Source organism: Hylobates moloch, unplaced genomic scaffold (genome assembly GCF_009828535.3).
Source record: "Hylobates moloch isolate HMO894 unplaced genomic scaffold, HMol_V3 SCAFFOLD_13, whole genome shotgun sequence".
Classification (NCBI taxonomy): Eukaryota; Metazoa; Chordata; class Mammalia; order Primates; family Hylobatidae; genus Hylobates; species Hylobates moloch.
In genome coordinates this window covers 17,247,400-17,260,041 of record NW_026652288.1, presented here as the reverse complement: position 1 = coordinate 17,260,041, position 12,642 = coordinate 17,247,400, and the positions used below count along the sequence as shown (strand labels likewise).

At 37.4% G+C, this 12,642-nt stretch overlaps 1 protein-coding gene across 6 annotated transcripts in view; it reads left to right on the top strand.

Annotated features, from left to right (window-relative positions):
* Nucleotides 1-12,642, top strand: part of SMC6 (structural maintenance of chromosomes 6) — a 158,544-nt gene that overhangs the window by 81,484 nt on the left and 64,418 nt on the right. For all 6 annotated transcript variants that reach the window (XR_009209497.1, XM_058427001.1, XM_058427003.1 and 3 more), the window contains one exon: nucleotides 10,415-10,540. Coding sequence is in view for 5 of the 6 variants with exons in the window: in XM_058427001.1 (XP_058282984.1) it covers nucleotides 10,415-10,540 (126 nt within the window). In the remaining variant the exon portion in view is untranslated. The remainder of the gene's footprint in view (nucleotides 1-10,414; nucleotides 10,541-12,642) is intronic.

The following is a 12,642-nucleotide window of genomic DNA, read 5'->3' as shown; positions in this document are numbered from 1 at the left end:
TACCCCTCCCATCCCACTGACACACACCCTTTGCAGCCTCTGGTACCTCATTCAACTCCACCTCCATGAAGTCAACTTTTTTAGCTCCCACATATGAATGAGAAGATGCAAGATTTGTTGTTCTGTCCCTGGCTTATTTCACTTAATACGATGACCTCCAGTTCCATCTGTGTTGCTGTAAATGACAGGATTTCATTCTTTTTTTTTTTTTTTTTTTTGAGATGGAGTTTTGCTCCTCTTGCCCAGGCTGGAGTGCAATGGCGCGATCTCGGCTCACTGCAGCCTCCGCCTCCCGGGTTCAAGGGTTCTCCTGTCTCAGCCTTCTGAGTAGCTGGGATTACAGACAGGCACATGCCACCACGCCCATCTAATTTTTGTATTTTTAGTGGAGACCGGGTTTCATCATATTGGTCAGGCTGATCTTGAACTGCTGACCTCAGGTGATCTGTCTGCCTCAGACTCCCAAAGTGCTGAGATTACAGGCATGAGCCACCACGCCTGGCCTCATTGTTTTTTTTTTTTTTTTTTTTTTTTTATACTTTAAGTTTTAGGGTACGTGTGCACAACGTGCAGGTTTGTTACATATGTATACATGTGCCATGTTGGTGTGCTGCACCCATTAACTCGTCATTTAACATTAGGTATATCTCCTAATGCTATCCCTCCTCCCACCACACAGCAGGCCCTGGTGTGTGATGTTCCCCTTCCTGTGTCCATGTGTTCTCATTGTTCAGTTCCCACCTATGAGTGAGAACATGTAGTGTTTGGTTTTTTGTCCTTGTGATAGTTTGCTGAGAATGATGGTTTCCAGCTTGATCCATGTCCCTACAAAGGACTTGAACTCATCATTTTTTATGGCTGCATAGTATTCCATGGTGTATGTGTGCCACATTTGCTTAATCCAGTCTGTCATTGTTGGACATTTGGCTTGGTTCCAAGTCTTTGCTATTGTGAATAGTGCCACAGTAAACATACATGTGCATGTGTCTTTGTAGCAGCATGTTTTATAATCCTTTGGGTATATACCCAGTAATGGGATGGTTGGGTCAAATGGTATTTCTAGATCCCTGAGGAATCGCCACACTGACTTCCACAATGGTTGAACTAGTTTACAGTCCCACCAACAGTGTAAAAGCCTTCCTGTTTCTCCACATCCTCTCCGGCACCTGTTGTTTCCTGACTTGTTAATGATCGCCAGTCTAACTGGTGTGAGATGGTATCTCATTGTGGTTTTGATTTGCATTTCTCTGATGGCCAGTGATGATGAGCATTTTTTCATGTGTCTTTTGGCTGCATAAATGTCTTCTTTGGAGCAGTGTCTGTTCATATCCTTTGCCCACTTTTTGATGGGGTTGTTTGTTTTTTTCTTGTAAATTTGTTGGAGTTCATTGTAGATTCTGGATATTAGCCCTTTGTCAGATGAATTGCAAAAATTTTCTGCCATTCTGTAGGTTGCCTGTTCACTCTGATGGTGGTTTCTTTTGCTGTGCAGAAGCTCTTTAGTTTAATTAGACCCCATTTGTCAATTTTGGCTTTTGTTGCCATTGCTTTTGGTGTTTTAGACATAAACTCCTTGCCCATGCCTGTGTCCTGAATGGTATTGCCTAGGTTTTCTTCTAGGGTTTTTATGGTTTTAGGTCTAACATGTAAGTCTTTAATCCATCTTGAATTAATTTTTGTAAAAGGTGTAAGGAAGGGATCCAGTTTCAGCTTTCTACATATGGCTAGCCAGTTTTCCCAGCACCATTTATTAAATAGGGAATCCTTTCCCCATTTCTTGTTTTTGTCAGGTTTGTCAAAGATCAGATAGTTATAGATATGCGTCATTATTTCTGAGGGCTCTGTTCTGTTCCATTGGTCTATATCTCTGTTTTGGTACCAGTAGCATGCTGTTTTGGTTACTGTAGCCTTGTAGTATAGTTTGAAGTGAGGTAGCGTGATGCCTCCAGGTTTGTTTTTTTGGCTTAGGATTGACTTGGCAATGCGGGCTCTGTTTTGGTTCCATATGAACTTTAAAGTAGTTTTTTCCAATTCTGTGAAGAAAGTCATTGGTAGCTTGATGGGGATGGCATTGAATCTATAAATTACCTTGGGCAGTATGGCCATTTTCACGATATTGATTCTTCCTACCCATGAGCATGGAATGTTCTTCCATTTGTTTGTATCCTCTTTCCCATTTCATTGAGCAGTGGTTTGTGGTTCTCCTTGAAGAGGTCCTTCACATTCCTTGTAAGTTGGACTCCTAGGTATTTTATTCTCTTTGAAGCAATTGTGAATGGGAGTTCATTCATGATTTGGCTGGCTGTCTGTTATTGATGTATAAGAATACTTGTGATGTTTGCACATTGATTTTGTATCCTGAGAGTTTGCTGAAGTTGCCTATCAGCTTAAGGAGATTTTGGGCTGAGACGATGGGGTTTTGTAGATATACGATCATGTCATCTGCAGACAGGGACAATTTGACTTCCTCTTTTCCTAATTGAATACCTTTATTCCCTTCTCCTGCCTGATTGCCCTGGCCAGAACTTCCAACACTATGTGGAATAGGAGTGGTGAGAGAGAGGGCATCCCTGTCTTGTGCCAGTTTTCAAAGGGAACGCTTCCAGTTTTTGCCCATTCAGTATGATATTGGCTGTGGGTTTGTCATAGATAGCTCTTATTATTTTGAGATACGTCCCATCAATACCTAATTTATTGAGAGTTTTTAGCATGAAGGGTTGTTGAATTTTGTCAAAGGCCTTTTCTGCATCTATTGAGAATCATGTGGTTTTTGTCATTGGTTCAAAACAGCAACTATTCACAATAGCCAAGATATGTAATCAACCCACATGTCCATTAATGAAGAAAAATGTGTACACACACACATACACACACACACACACACACACCCCAGAATACTATTCAGCTATAAAAAAGCTGAATAGTATTCTGGGGTGTGTGTGTGTGTGTGTGTGTGTGTGTATACACATTCTTCTTTCTTTCTTCATTCATTAATGGACATGTGGGTTGATTACATATCTTGGCTATTGTGAATAGTTGCAGTTTTGATTTAGTGATATATCTTGAAGGTCTTCATATGTCAGTACATAGATATTTCCTCATTGTCTTTTATAATTTCACTGTATTTAATAATCTCCTTTTCATGGATAGTTGAGTTTTAATCTAATCTTTTGTTGTTGCAAATGGTGGAACACAATAACTGAATGTGCATTATTTTATATGTACTCAGGGTTTTTTTTTTTTAATAGTATAAGCTCCATGTGGTCAGATTTCCCTTTATAGGGATTGTACCAATTTTGCATTCCCATTAGCAATGTATTAGAGTGCCTGTTTTCCTACAGCCTAAACAGCGTGTGGCCTTCTTAGATTCTTTTTGCTGATAGATTTCCCAAGAAAAAGAATTAACTGTAATTTTAATGTATGTTTCTCTTACATTGAGTGAAGATGAACATCTTTTCATTTATTTATATTTATTTTTCTATGACCTTTTCGTGTACTTTTTTTTCTATTCAGTACATTATGCAGATTTTTAAAATTAAATTAATTTTGTGATACTTAATATATTCACAGGTAGTTTTTTTTGTTTGTTTGATTTTTTTAAATGGAGTCTTCCTCTGTCAGGCTGGAGTGCAGTGGTGCGATCTTGGCTCACTGCAACCTCTGCCTCCTGGGTTCAAGCGATTATCCTGCTTCAGTCTCCTGAGTAGCTGGGATTACAGGCATGCAGCACCACACGCAGCTAATTTTTTGTATTTTTAGTAGAGCTGGAGTTTTGCCATGTTTACCAGGCTGGTCTCGAACTGCTGACCTCAAGTGATCCACCTGCCTCAGCCTCCCAAAGTGCTGGGATTACAGGCATGAGCCACCACACCTGGCCACAGGCAGTTGTTAAAAAACCATACTGTTTTAGTTATTGTGGCTTTATGATGTTCTTTCTGATTTTCATTGTTAATTTATTCAGTGAATTTAGTAACCTGAGCAAAAGCTATTTATTTTTCTGTGCAAAATCAATTTTAATTCCATGGTGTGCTAGTCACTCACATATTACATTTCTCTTTCTGTTAGTTATAAAATAAAATAATTGCAGTAATGATTTAAGAAGCAACTGGAGCTCAAACAAAATTTTAATCCTAGTGGATTTTCCCATTTGGAATTAATAATGTATTGAATAGAGAAATTACCTAGATCCAGTTGCCATAGACATGCATCCATTATTGTAAATACAGTTGGCTCTCTGTATCCACTGGTTCCATATCCACAGGTTCAACCAACCACAGATTGAAAAGACTGGGAGAAAAAACTCAAAAACAACAACAAAAGAATACAATAGTAACTAATACAAATTTTTTTAAAAATACAGAATACAGTGTAACAAGTATTTACATAGCATTTACATTGTCTTAGGTATTATAAGTAATCTCTAGAGATGATTTAAAGTATACAGGAAGATGTATATAGGTTATATGCAAATATTATGACATTTATAAAAGGGTTTCATGGATTTTGGTATCTGCCCAGGGGGCCCTGGAACTAGTTCCTTCGCAGATACTGAGGGACATCTCTATCAAAAATCGTAAAACTTCAAACATTATTGAAAGGCCATATATGTTTAGCATGTATACATGCACACATATACATACACTCACATTTCTTTACATTTTTTTCTGTACCATTCAAAAGTAGGTTTCATAAATCATGACCCTTTACCTCTTAGTACTTCAATATATTCCCTAAGAATAAGAGTATTATCTTACATAACCACAATACTGTTATAAAGTACAGGAAACTTAACATTGATACCTGTAGTCCAATTCCAATGTTGACTGTTCTCCACGTCTTTCCTACGACATCAGACGCAGTCTAGGGTCGTGTATTTCATTTGTCATGCTCTTTTACAGAATGCTCTTTGTTTTGATTTTATATGACTTTTTTTTCTCATGATTAGGTTCATATGTGTTCTTGGCCAGAATGCTACAGAAATGATGATGTATCTTTTTCTGGGTATCACATCCAGAGGCACATAATCTATCTATCTATTTCTCTCTCTCTCTGTCTTACTGATGATGTTAATTTTGACCACCCAGTAAAGGTGTTAATTGGTTTTTCCATTATATGCTTTACTATTTTTTCCCTTGCAACTAATAAACATTCTGCAGACAGACACTTTGCAACTCTGCCAGTATCCTGCTTTTCATCATATTTTCATCCCTAGATTTATCATCTGCTAATGATTCTTACCTGAACGAATCTTTACTGCTTGCAAAATGAGGATTTTTCAATTCTGTTGCATCCTTCATATTTATCAGTCACTTGTAAGGAAGAGCCTACGTTATCTCCAGTTTATCTGTTTGTTAATTTATTTACTTGCCTTTGCAATATGGACTTTGCAATTATTGCCAAATCCCCTCTGCAAGATGTGTTTACAATTTTTTTTTTCTGGTATTTAGTAAATTTACTGTGTTCTAAAGTTACTTGGATTAGGTTTTTCTCTCTTTACTGTTACAGTTATTAATTGACTTGATTTGGAAATGTTTTCATTTGCATTCAGTTTCCACAGATTTCTGTTTTACTCAATGGACTGTAGTCATTTACAGTCCATGTTTATCTTAAGATTTTCTTTTTTTGAGACAGGGTCTCACTCTGTTGTCCAGGCTGGAGTTCAGTGGCAGGATCTCGGCTCACTGCAACCTCTGCCTCCCGGGCTCAAGTGATCCTCTCACCTCTGCCTCCCAAAGTGCTGGGATTACAGGCATGAGCCACTGCGTGGTCTATTTTAAGATTTAAATTGTTCCATCTTTGGTCAAATGGAGGCTCTTCAAGCTGGTTCCTGCATTTTCTTAACATGCTTTCCTTCTTGTTTTTTTTTTTTTTTTTTTTTTTAATAGCATTTTTAAACTTTGTGACATAACAAAATATTTCAAGCTCATTCTATACCTGACCCAGCCTTGGAGTCAGTAACTTCTCCAAAGAGCCCTGGTTCCTTTTTTAAAGGAATGATACCTAAAAACAAAATTTGGATTTTAGGGATGCTAATTGTTGCTGGGGTAGCATTTCTTCCAGTACCTTTCAGTTAACAGAATTAAAAACATGAGTTTGTATTGGTGTCTCCAGTGGCAGTCCAATCCCACAAAGGGCTTTTTAACCTTAACCTATTCCTTGTTTCTGTCTTTTTCTCCTCCACAGGAGGAATTCTGGCTCTCAACAACGTTAATATTTACTCAGTTCCACAATATATGTCTACAAAAAGAAAATTACTGAAAAACATTCAAGATGTGTTTGCAATTATTTTTTCTGTACTAGTTAGTAAATTTACTCTGTTCTAAAGTTATTTGGATTAGATTTTTCTTTATTGTTGTAGTTGTTAATTGACTTGATTTAGAAATGCTTTTGTTTTTGTTTGCATTCAATTTTAGATTTCTCTGATCCTTGTTTATTTAATTTCTCTTTGAGGGGAATATGTAGAAATTAACATGTTTTCACAAGTCAAAGCCATAAACAAAAGTATATTCAGGGAAATGTTCTCCCTCTTTCATCCCTTCCACCCCATTTCCCCGGCCCACTCCCTATAGGCAACAGTTCTTTTTTATTTTCTATCTTTCATGTTTTTTATTTGTTTGTGAAAGTAAGCAAGTTCATATGTGTTTTCTTTTTTCCATGGTTCCTCTACTTTTTTTCACAAAAGGTAGTCAACTGTCTTGCTTTTATCATTCACCAGTGTACCTGAAGATCACTCCATATCAGTTCATTGAGATCTTCCTCATTCTTTTTATAGCTTCATTGTACTCTTGTTTTGTGAGTCTGCACACACACATTGATCTGTACCATAGTTTATTCAATCATTCTGTGTGTGTGCATTTTGGTTATTTCCAGTATTTTGCAGTTACAGATAATGCTGCAGTGAATTATCTTGCACATGCACGCACACATGTGTATGTGTATTATTGGATACACTTGTGGCATCATATAAGTGTTCGAATCTGTATCTTCATAGTAATTTTCCAGAAGTGACTTTACTACTTTGAAGCATAAATGTACAAGTGGTTTTGTTAGATATTTTCAAACCTTCTCTATAGGGTGTGTATCATTTTTGCATTTGCGCCAACATCGTACAGGTTGAGTATTCCTTATCCAAAACACCTAGAACCGGAAGTATTTTGGATTTTGGAATATTGGCATATAGATGAGATATCTTGGAGATAGGACCCAAATCTAAACACAAAAATTCATTTATGTTTTATATACACCTTACACACATAGCCTGAAGGTAATTTTATGTAATTTTAAAATAATTTTTTGCACGGAACAAAGTTTGTATACACTAAATCATCAGAAAGTGAAGGCGTTACTATCTTAGCCATCCATGTAAACAGTCTGTGGTTGTTTGACATCACTGTCAATTCCTGATTCTGAATTTATATAAGCAGTCGTTTTCTTACACTTATTCACACTGAAGTACTTAGTAAAAAATGTGACATACATATCCATGTATGTATGTCATACATGTACAGAAAGGATACATCACAGCCGAAGGGGGCTAGGAAGGTCTCTTTTCCCTTGGGGACAATGAATAAATAAACTGCATTGTGTGCCTGCATTTTGACTGCAACCTGTCCCATGAGGTCAGGTGTGGAATTTTTCACTTTTGGCATCATATCAGTGCTTGAAATGTTTCAGATTTTGAAGTATTTTGAATTTCAGATTTTTGGTTTGCTTTTTGGGACAGAGTTTCACTCTGTAGCCCATGCTGGAGAGCTGCGGCACGATCTTGGCTCACTGCAACCTCTGCCTCCTGGATTCAAGCAATTCTCCTGCCTCAGCCTCCCAAGAAGCTGGGATTACCAGCACCTGCCACCATGCCCAGCTAATTTTTGTATTTTTAGTAGAGACAGGGTTTTACCATGTTGGCCAGGGTGGTCTCGAACTCTTGAACTCAAGTGATCCTCCTGCCTTTGCCTCCCAAATTGCTGGGATTACAGGCGTGAGATACCGTACCTGGCCAAATTTCAAATTTTTGGATTAGGAATGCTCAACCTGTATGAGAGAGGATACTTTTTCCCCAACTTTGCCAGCAAAGTGTATAGTGTATAGTTAAGCTTTGTAATTTGTGCCTGTCTGATGGCTGAGAAATTGTATATTAATGTAACTTTAATTACATTCCATCATTATGAATAAAACTCAACATTTTTTCATATATTTAAGAATCATTTTTATACCTTGTGAATTATCTATTCTTTTTTAAAAATTATGTTTCTATGGTGTTTTTCCCCTCAAAGTTTAAGTTTTTAACATATATATATGGAGTATTAGCCAAATATTGCAAATTTTTCTCTTGATTTCTTTTTTGAATTTGCATATATATTTTTTGCCATGAAAAGATTATTTTTATTTAGTTCAATTTGTCGTTCTTTGATTACATCTGGATTTTGGGTCATAGTTAAAATGCTTTTCTCTACGTCTAGGTTATGGAGGTATTCACCTATGATTTTTTTTCTTGTTCCTTTTTCCACATGTTCTAATTACCTATGATTTTTTAGTACTTCTGTATTCCATTTTTGTATGATATCTGTGATTTATTTGGAGTTTATTTTCATGTATGGTTTGAGGAATAGATTTTGTCTTTTTCCACATGACTATGCAGCCATTTGAAAAGTTGTTCTTTTTTTGCTTGAGAACGGCGTGTATGAATATTTTCTATGTTTTACAAGTTGATAAGAATTTGTCTTTAGCTTTTATGTTTGAAGGATAGTTTGACCTAATATAAAATCCTTAGCTCATACTTTTTCTCCTGAGCATCTTGTTTATGTTGGTGCTTGTCTATTATGTCCTGTAACTTGTCCAGAATGTTAGAATTCAGTGATTTTTTCATTGCTAAACATTGCTTTTTCAGTATTTAGATTTAAGTCTTTTAGTTCTTAAAAATTTTGTTGAATTTTCCTTTAAAATATTTTGTTTCATTGTTTTGGTTTTTTTTGAGGTCTTTAGTTATAATGTTGAATATCTGTATCTTCTCTAGTTATTATTTTGTCTAACCATTTTGTCTGTTTTTTTTCATTTTGCTTGATTTTCTCATTTATGTTCTTTATTTCCATTTATGTGTTTTCCGATTTTCTCTTTTCTCCTGTGCATCTTCTCATTTTGTCTTCATATCTGTGTGTGTTCTTTTTAGGAGGAGGTTCTAGCCCTCCTACCTTCCCGTCCATGGGTTCTCTTGCTTTACCTACTCCTCTTGTTTGATTATTACATTCTTTTGTGTATCTATTCTTTCATTTCTGTCTGCTTTGAAGTATTCCTTCCTGGTAGCACTTGTCTAATGTTTGTGTTTGTTTGTTTGTTTGTTTGTTTTTATTCTTTAAGACAGGCTCTTGCTCTGTCACCCAGGCTGGAGTGCAGTGGTACAATCATGGCTCACTGCAGCCTTGAACTTCTGGGTTCAAGTGATCCTGTGCCTCACCCTCCTGAGTAGCTGGGACCACAGGCACATGCCACCACACCTGGCTAATTTTTATTTTATTATTTGTAGAGACAGAGTCTTGTTATATTGTCCAGGCTGGTCTCTAATTCCTGGACTCAAACAATCCTCTCATCTTGGCCTCCCAAAATGCTGGGATTATAGGTGTGAGCCAATATACCTGGCCTCTTGTTTTGTTTTAATTTATGGTGTTCAGTTATAATTTTCATCTGCTTTGTGGCAACACTGTTCTAGTAAGTTTTCTTTGTCTGTAGGAGAGTTTTGCTGTTCTTTTTCATATTTTCCCCATGAATATCTGGATGCTGTGCCAGTGCATTTTTTGTTACTTATTTTTTTAATTAGTTGAATTTTCCTGGACCAGTTATTTGAAGGAGAATGGGAAGGGTAGCTGTGGGAGCCTCGACCGGGGTTGCCTTTCATACTAATTCAGTTACAAGCTTGCCACAGTAATAGGCTGTTGCCTTTTGTAATAGCACTCTGAGTAGCCATGCCATCTCTGCCTCTTTGATCTTATCTTGTTTAGGACACAGGAGGGTGGATTCTAATGCTGGCTTGAGTTCTTTTTTTCTTTTATTGGCATCTGTCACTGAAGGAAACCTTTCTTCCAGTGTGACCCCTTCCCTTTTTGAAGGTGTGTATTTGCTAACATTCTCTAAGATCTGCCACCTCTAGGCCGTACCAGGGCACTTGTTCACACACTGTCTCTGCCTCCTCTAGGGCTTGGACCTTGTACCTTCCCTGTCAGGGTAGCACTTTCTCATTCCATACCACCCTTTCATTCTGGGAGTGTAATTTGACTTGGAAATTTATGAAATTGACTGCCACTAGGCCCCCTTAGTACTCTCTGCCCCTCCCTGTTCTTCCCAGTTAAATCTGTTTGAGATTCTACTCTTATGTTTTTTACGTGTGCCATATTTTTTACATAATATTTTGTTTATATAATAGGCAGTACCAAGAAGCAAGAGAGACCTATCTTGATCTGGATAATAAAGTAAGGACTTTAAAAAAGTTTATTAAATTACTGGGAGAAATCATGGAGCACAGATTCAAAACATACCAACAATTTAGAAGGTAAGTACATTGAAAAACATTACTATATATTATACATTTTTGTGTTTCTCTGTCTTCACTTTATATAATTCTGTTATAGCAGAGACTATTAATACTTGCTTTGTTATTCAGTTCTTAGGATTCTCTAATTTAATCAGACAATTCCGAATCTGAAGGGCTCTTTATGGTGAGCTTATCCAACTTTTCTACTCTGTTAGATATTCCTTATGCTTAATAGGTCCTTTATGCTTAAATAGGTCCTTTGAAAGGGAACTCATTGGTTCTAAAATAGCCTGTTTTACCCTTGACTATTGCATGTTTTTAATGGATACAGGCATTTGGTAGGAACTATAAAGGTAATACCTCAGTTGATTTACCATAATGTACTAGAATGACGTAGCTCCATGAATGCAGAAACTCTGTTTTGTTTACTGCTGTATCTCTAGTTTCTATAACCGTACCTGATACATACCAATATACATTGGTTGGATAAATGAATACAGAATTAGGGAAACTGGATATTAACATATCCAGAGATGTACAGACTCACAGAGATAGATTGACTCCAACTGATCACAAGTGACAGAAATAAACAGGATAATTGATAGGGAGGGACGGCCCTTTAATATACATGAATCTGAGACAGCCCTAGTCCTTCCATTTGCCTCTGTTTTTCTCTAGGCAAATTCCTTCAGTAATATGCTTTTTAAAACTGTCTTTACACCAAAAATTCTACCATCTTAAGCCTGTACAAATAAAAAAAAAAATGTACCTAGCTCTTATATTCCTTAGTGAAACTATAGGTTTTTGAAATTCCTATTTCAGTTTTACAGGCATATTCGTAGGGCTTGAATTAAATAGGACCCATTTTTACCCTTTTTTTTTTTTTGAGACAGAGTCTCGCTCTGTCACCCAGGCTGGAGTGCAGTGGCGCAATCTCGGCTCACTGCAAGCTCCGCCTCCCGGGTTCACGCCATTCTCCTGCCTCAGCCTCTCCGAGTAGCTGGGACTACAGGCGCCCGCCACCACGCCCGGCTAATTTTTTATATTTTTTAGTAGAGACGGGGTTTCACCGTGGTCTCGATCTCCTGACCTCGTGATTCGCCCGCCTCGGCCTCCCAAAGTGCATTTTTACCCTTTTGAGGCTACTTTTAAGCCTAACAAGAGGAGATCAGAGCAGCCGTTGGTTGTGGGCTAATTTTTCCTACCTCTGAGGCAGTGCTATTCTGAGTACTCTACCGATACCTTGTAAATCACGAGGTTTTCACTCTGGCCAGTAAGAACATGAACTATTCCTGGTTGTGTGTGAGTTGTTGGAATTACTTCTATTTCCTTTGGATATTTATTTTCCCAGCCTCAGATGGTGTCCTCATACCTATGCACTGACCTCTACTCAGCTCAAGACTGGAGCAGAACCCTTTATAGATCCTCTGGAGTTTATTTTGCATCCCCAGACTCCCAGCTCCACCTCCAGCTCCTGAAACGAGAGCAACAGCTGTACTTTGGTTTCTACTCCCTTGTCCTCTGTCGGTGAAGAGCAGTGTGGGGCATTGGTGGGGTTCAATTTGTTTGTTTCCTAGAACTAGCAGGCAGTTCTAGTCAAATGACCAGATAGTCACTATCTGATAGCCAGAGTGTGAAAACCCTCAGAGTTTGGAAGAAGTTAATTCCAACCCCCTTGGATGTCCTTGAGGGATTCAGCGGAGGAAGTGACTGCAGATATGGTGGAAGTGGCAAGAGAACTAGAATTAGATGTGGAGCCTGAAGATAGCCAGAGTCTGAAAACGGTTGTTTTATATATTGTCTCATTTTTTAGTTTCAGGCAGAAGAATAAACCCAATCTCTATTACTACATAAATCTGTTCCAGATGCAGTAGGATTTATTTTTATATCATTACTCAGAAATTTGTATTTAAAAGGTTTTTTGTAAAGTACTGGTCTTACAGTTTACAGGCATACCTCATTTTATTGCAGTTCACTTTACTGCACTTTACAAACATTGCATTTTTTACAAATTGAAGGTTTATGGCAAGCCTGCTTCAACCAAGTCTGTCAGCACCATTTATCCAACAACATATGATCACTTTATGTCTCTGTGTCATATTTTGTTTAATTTTTGCAGT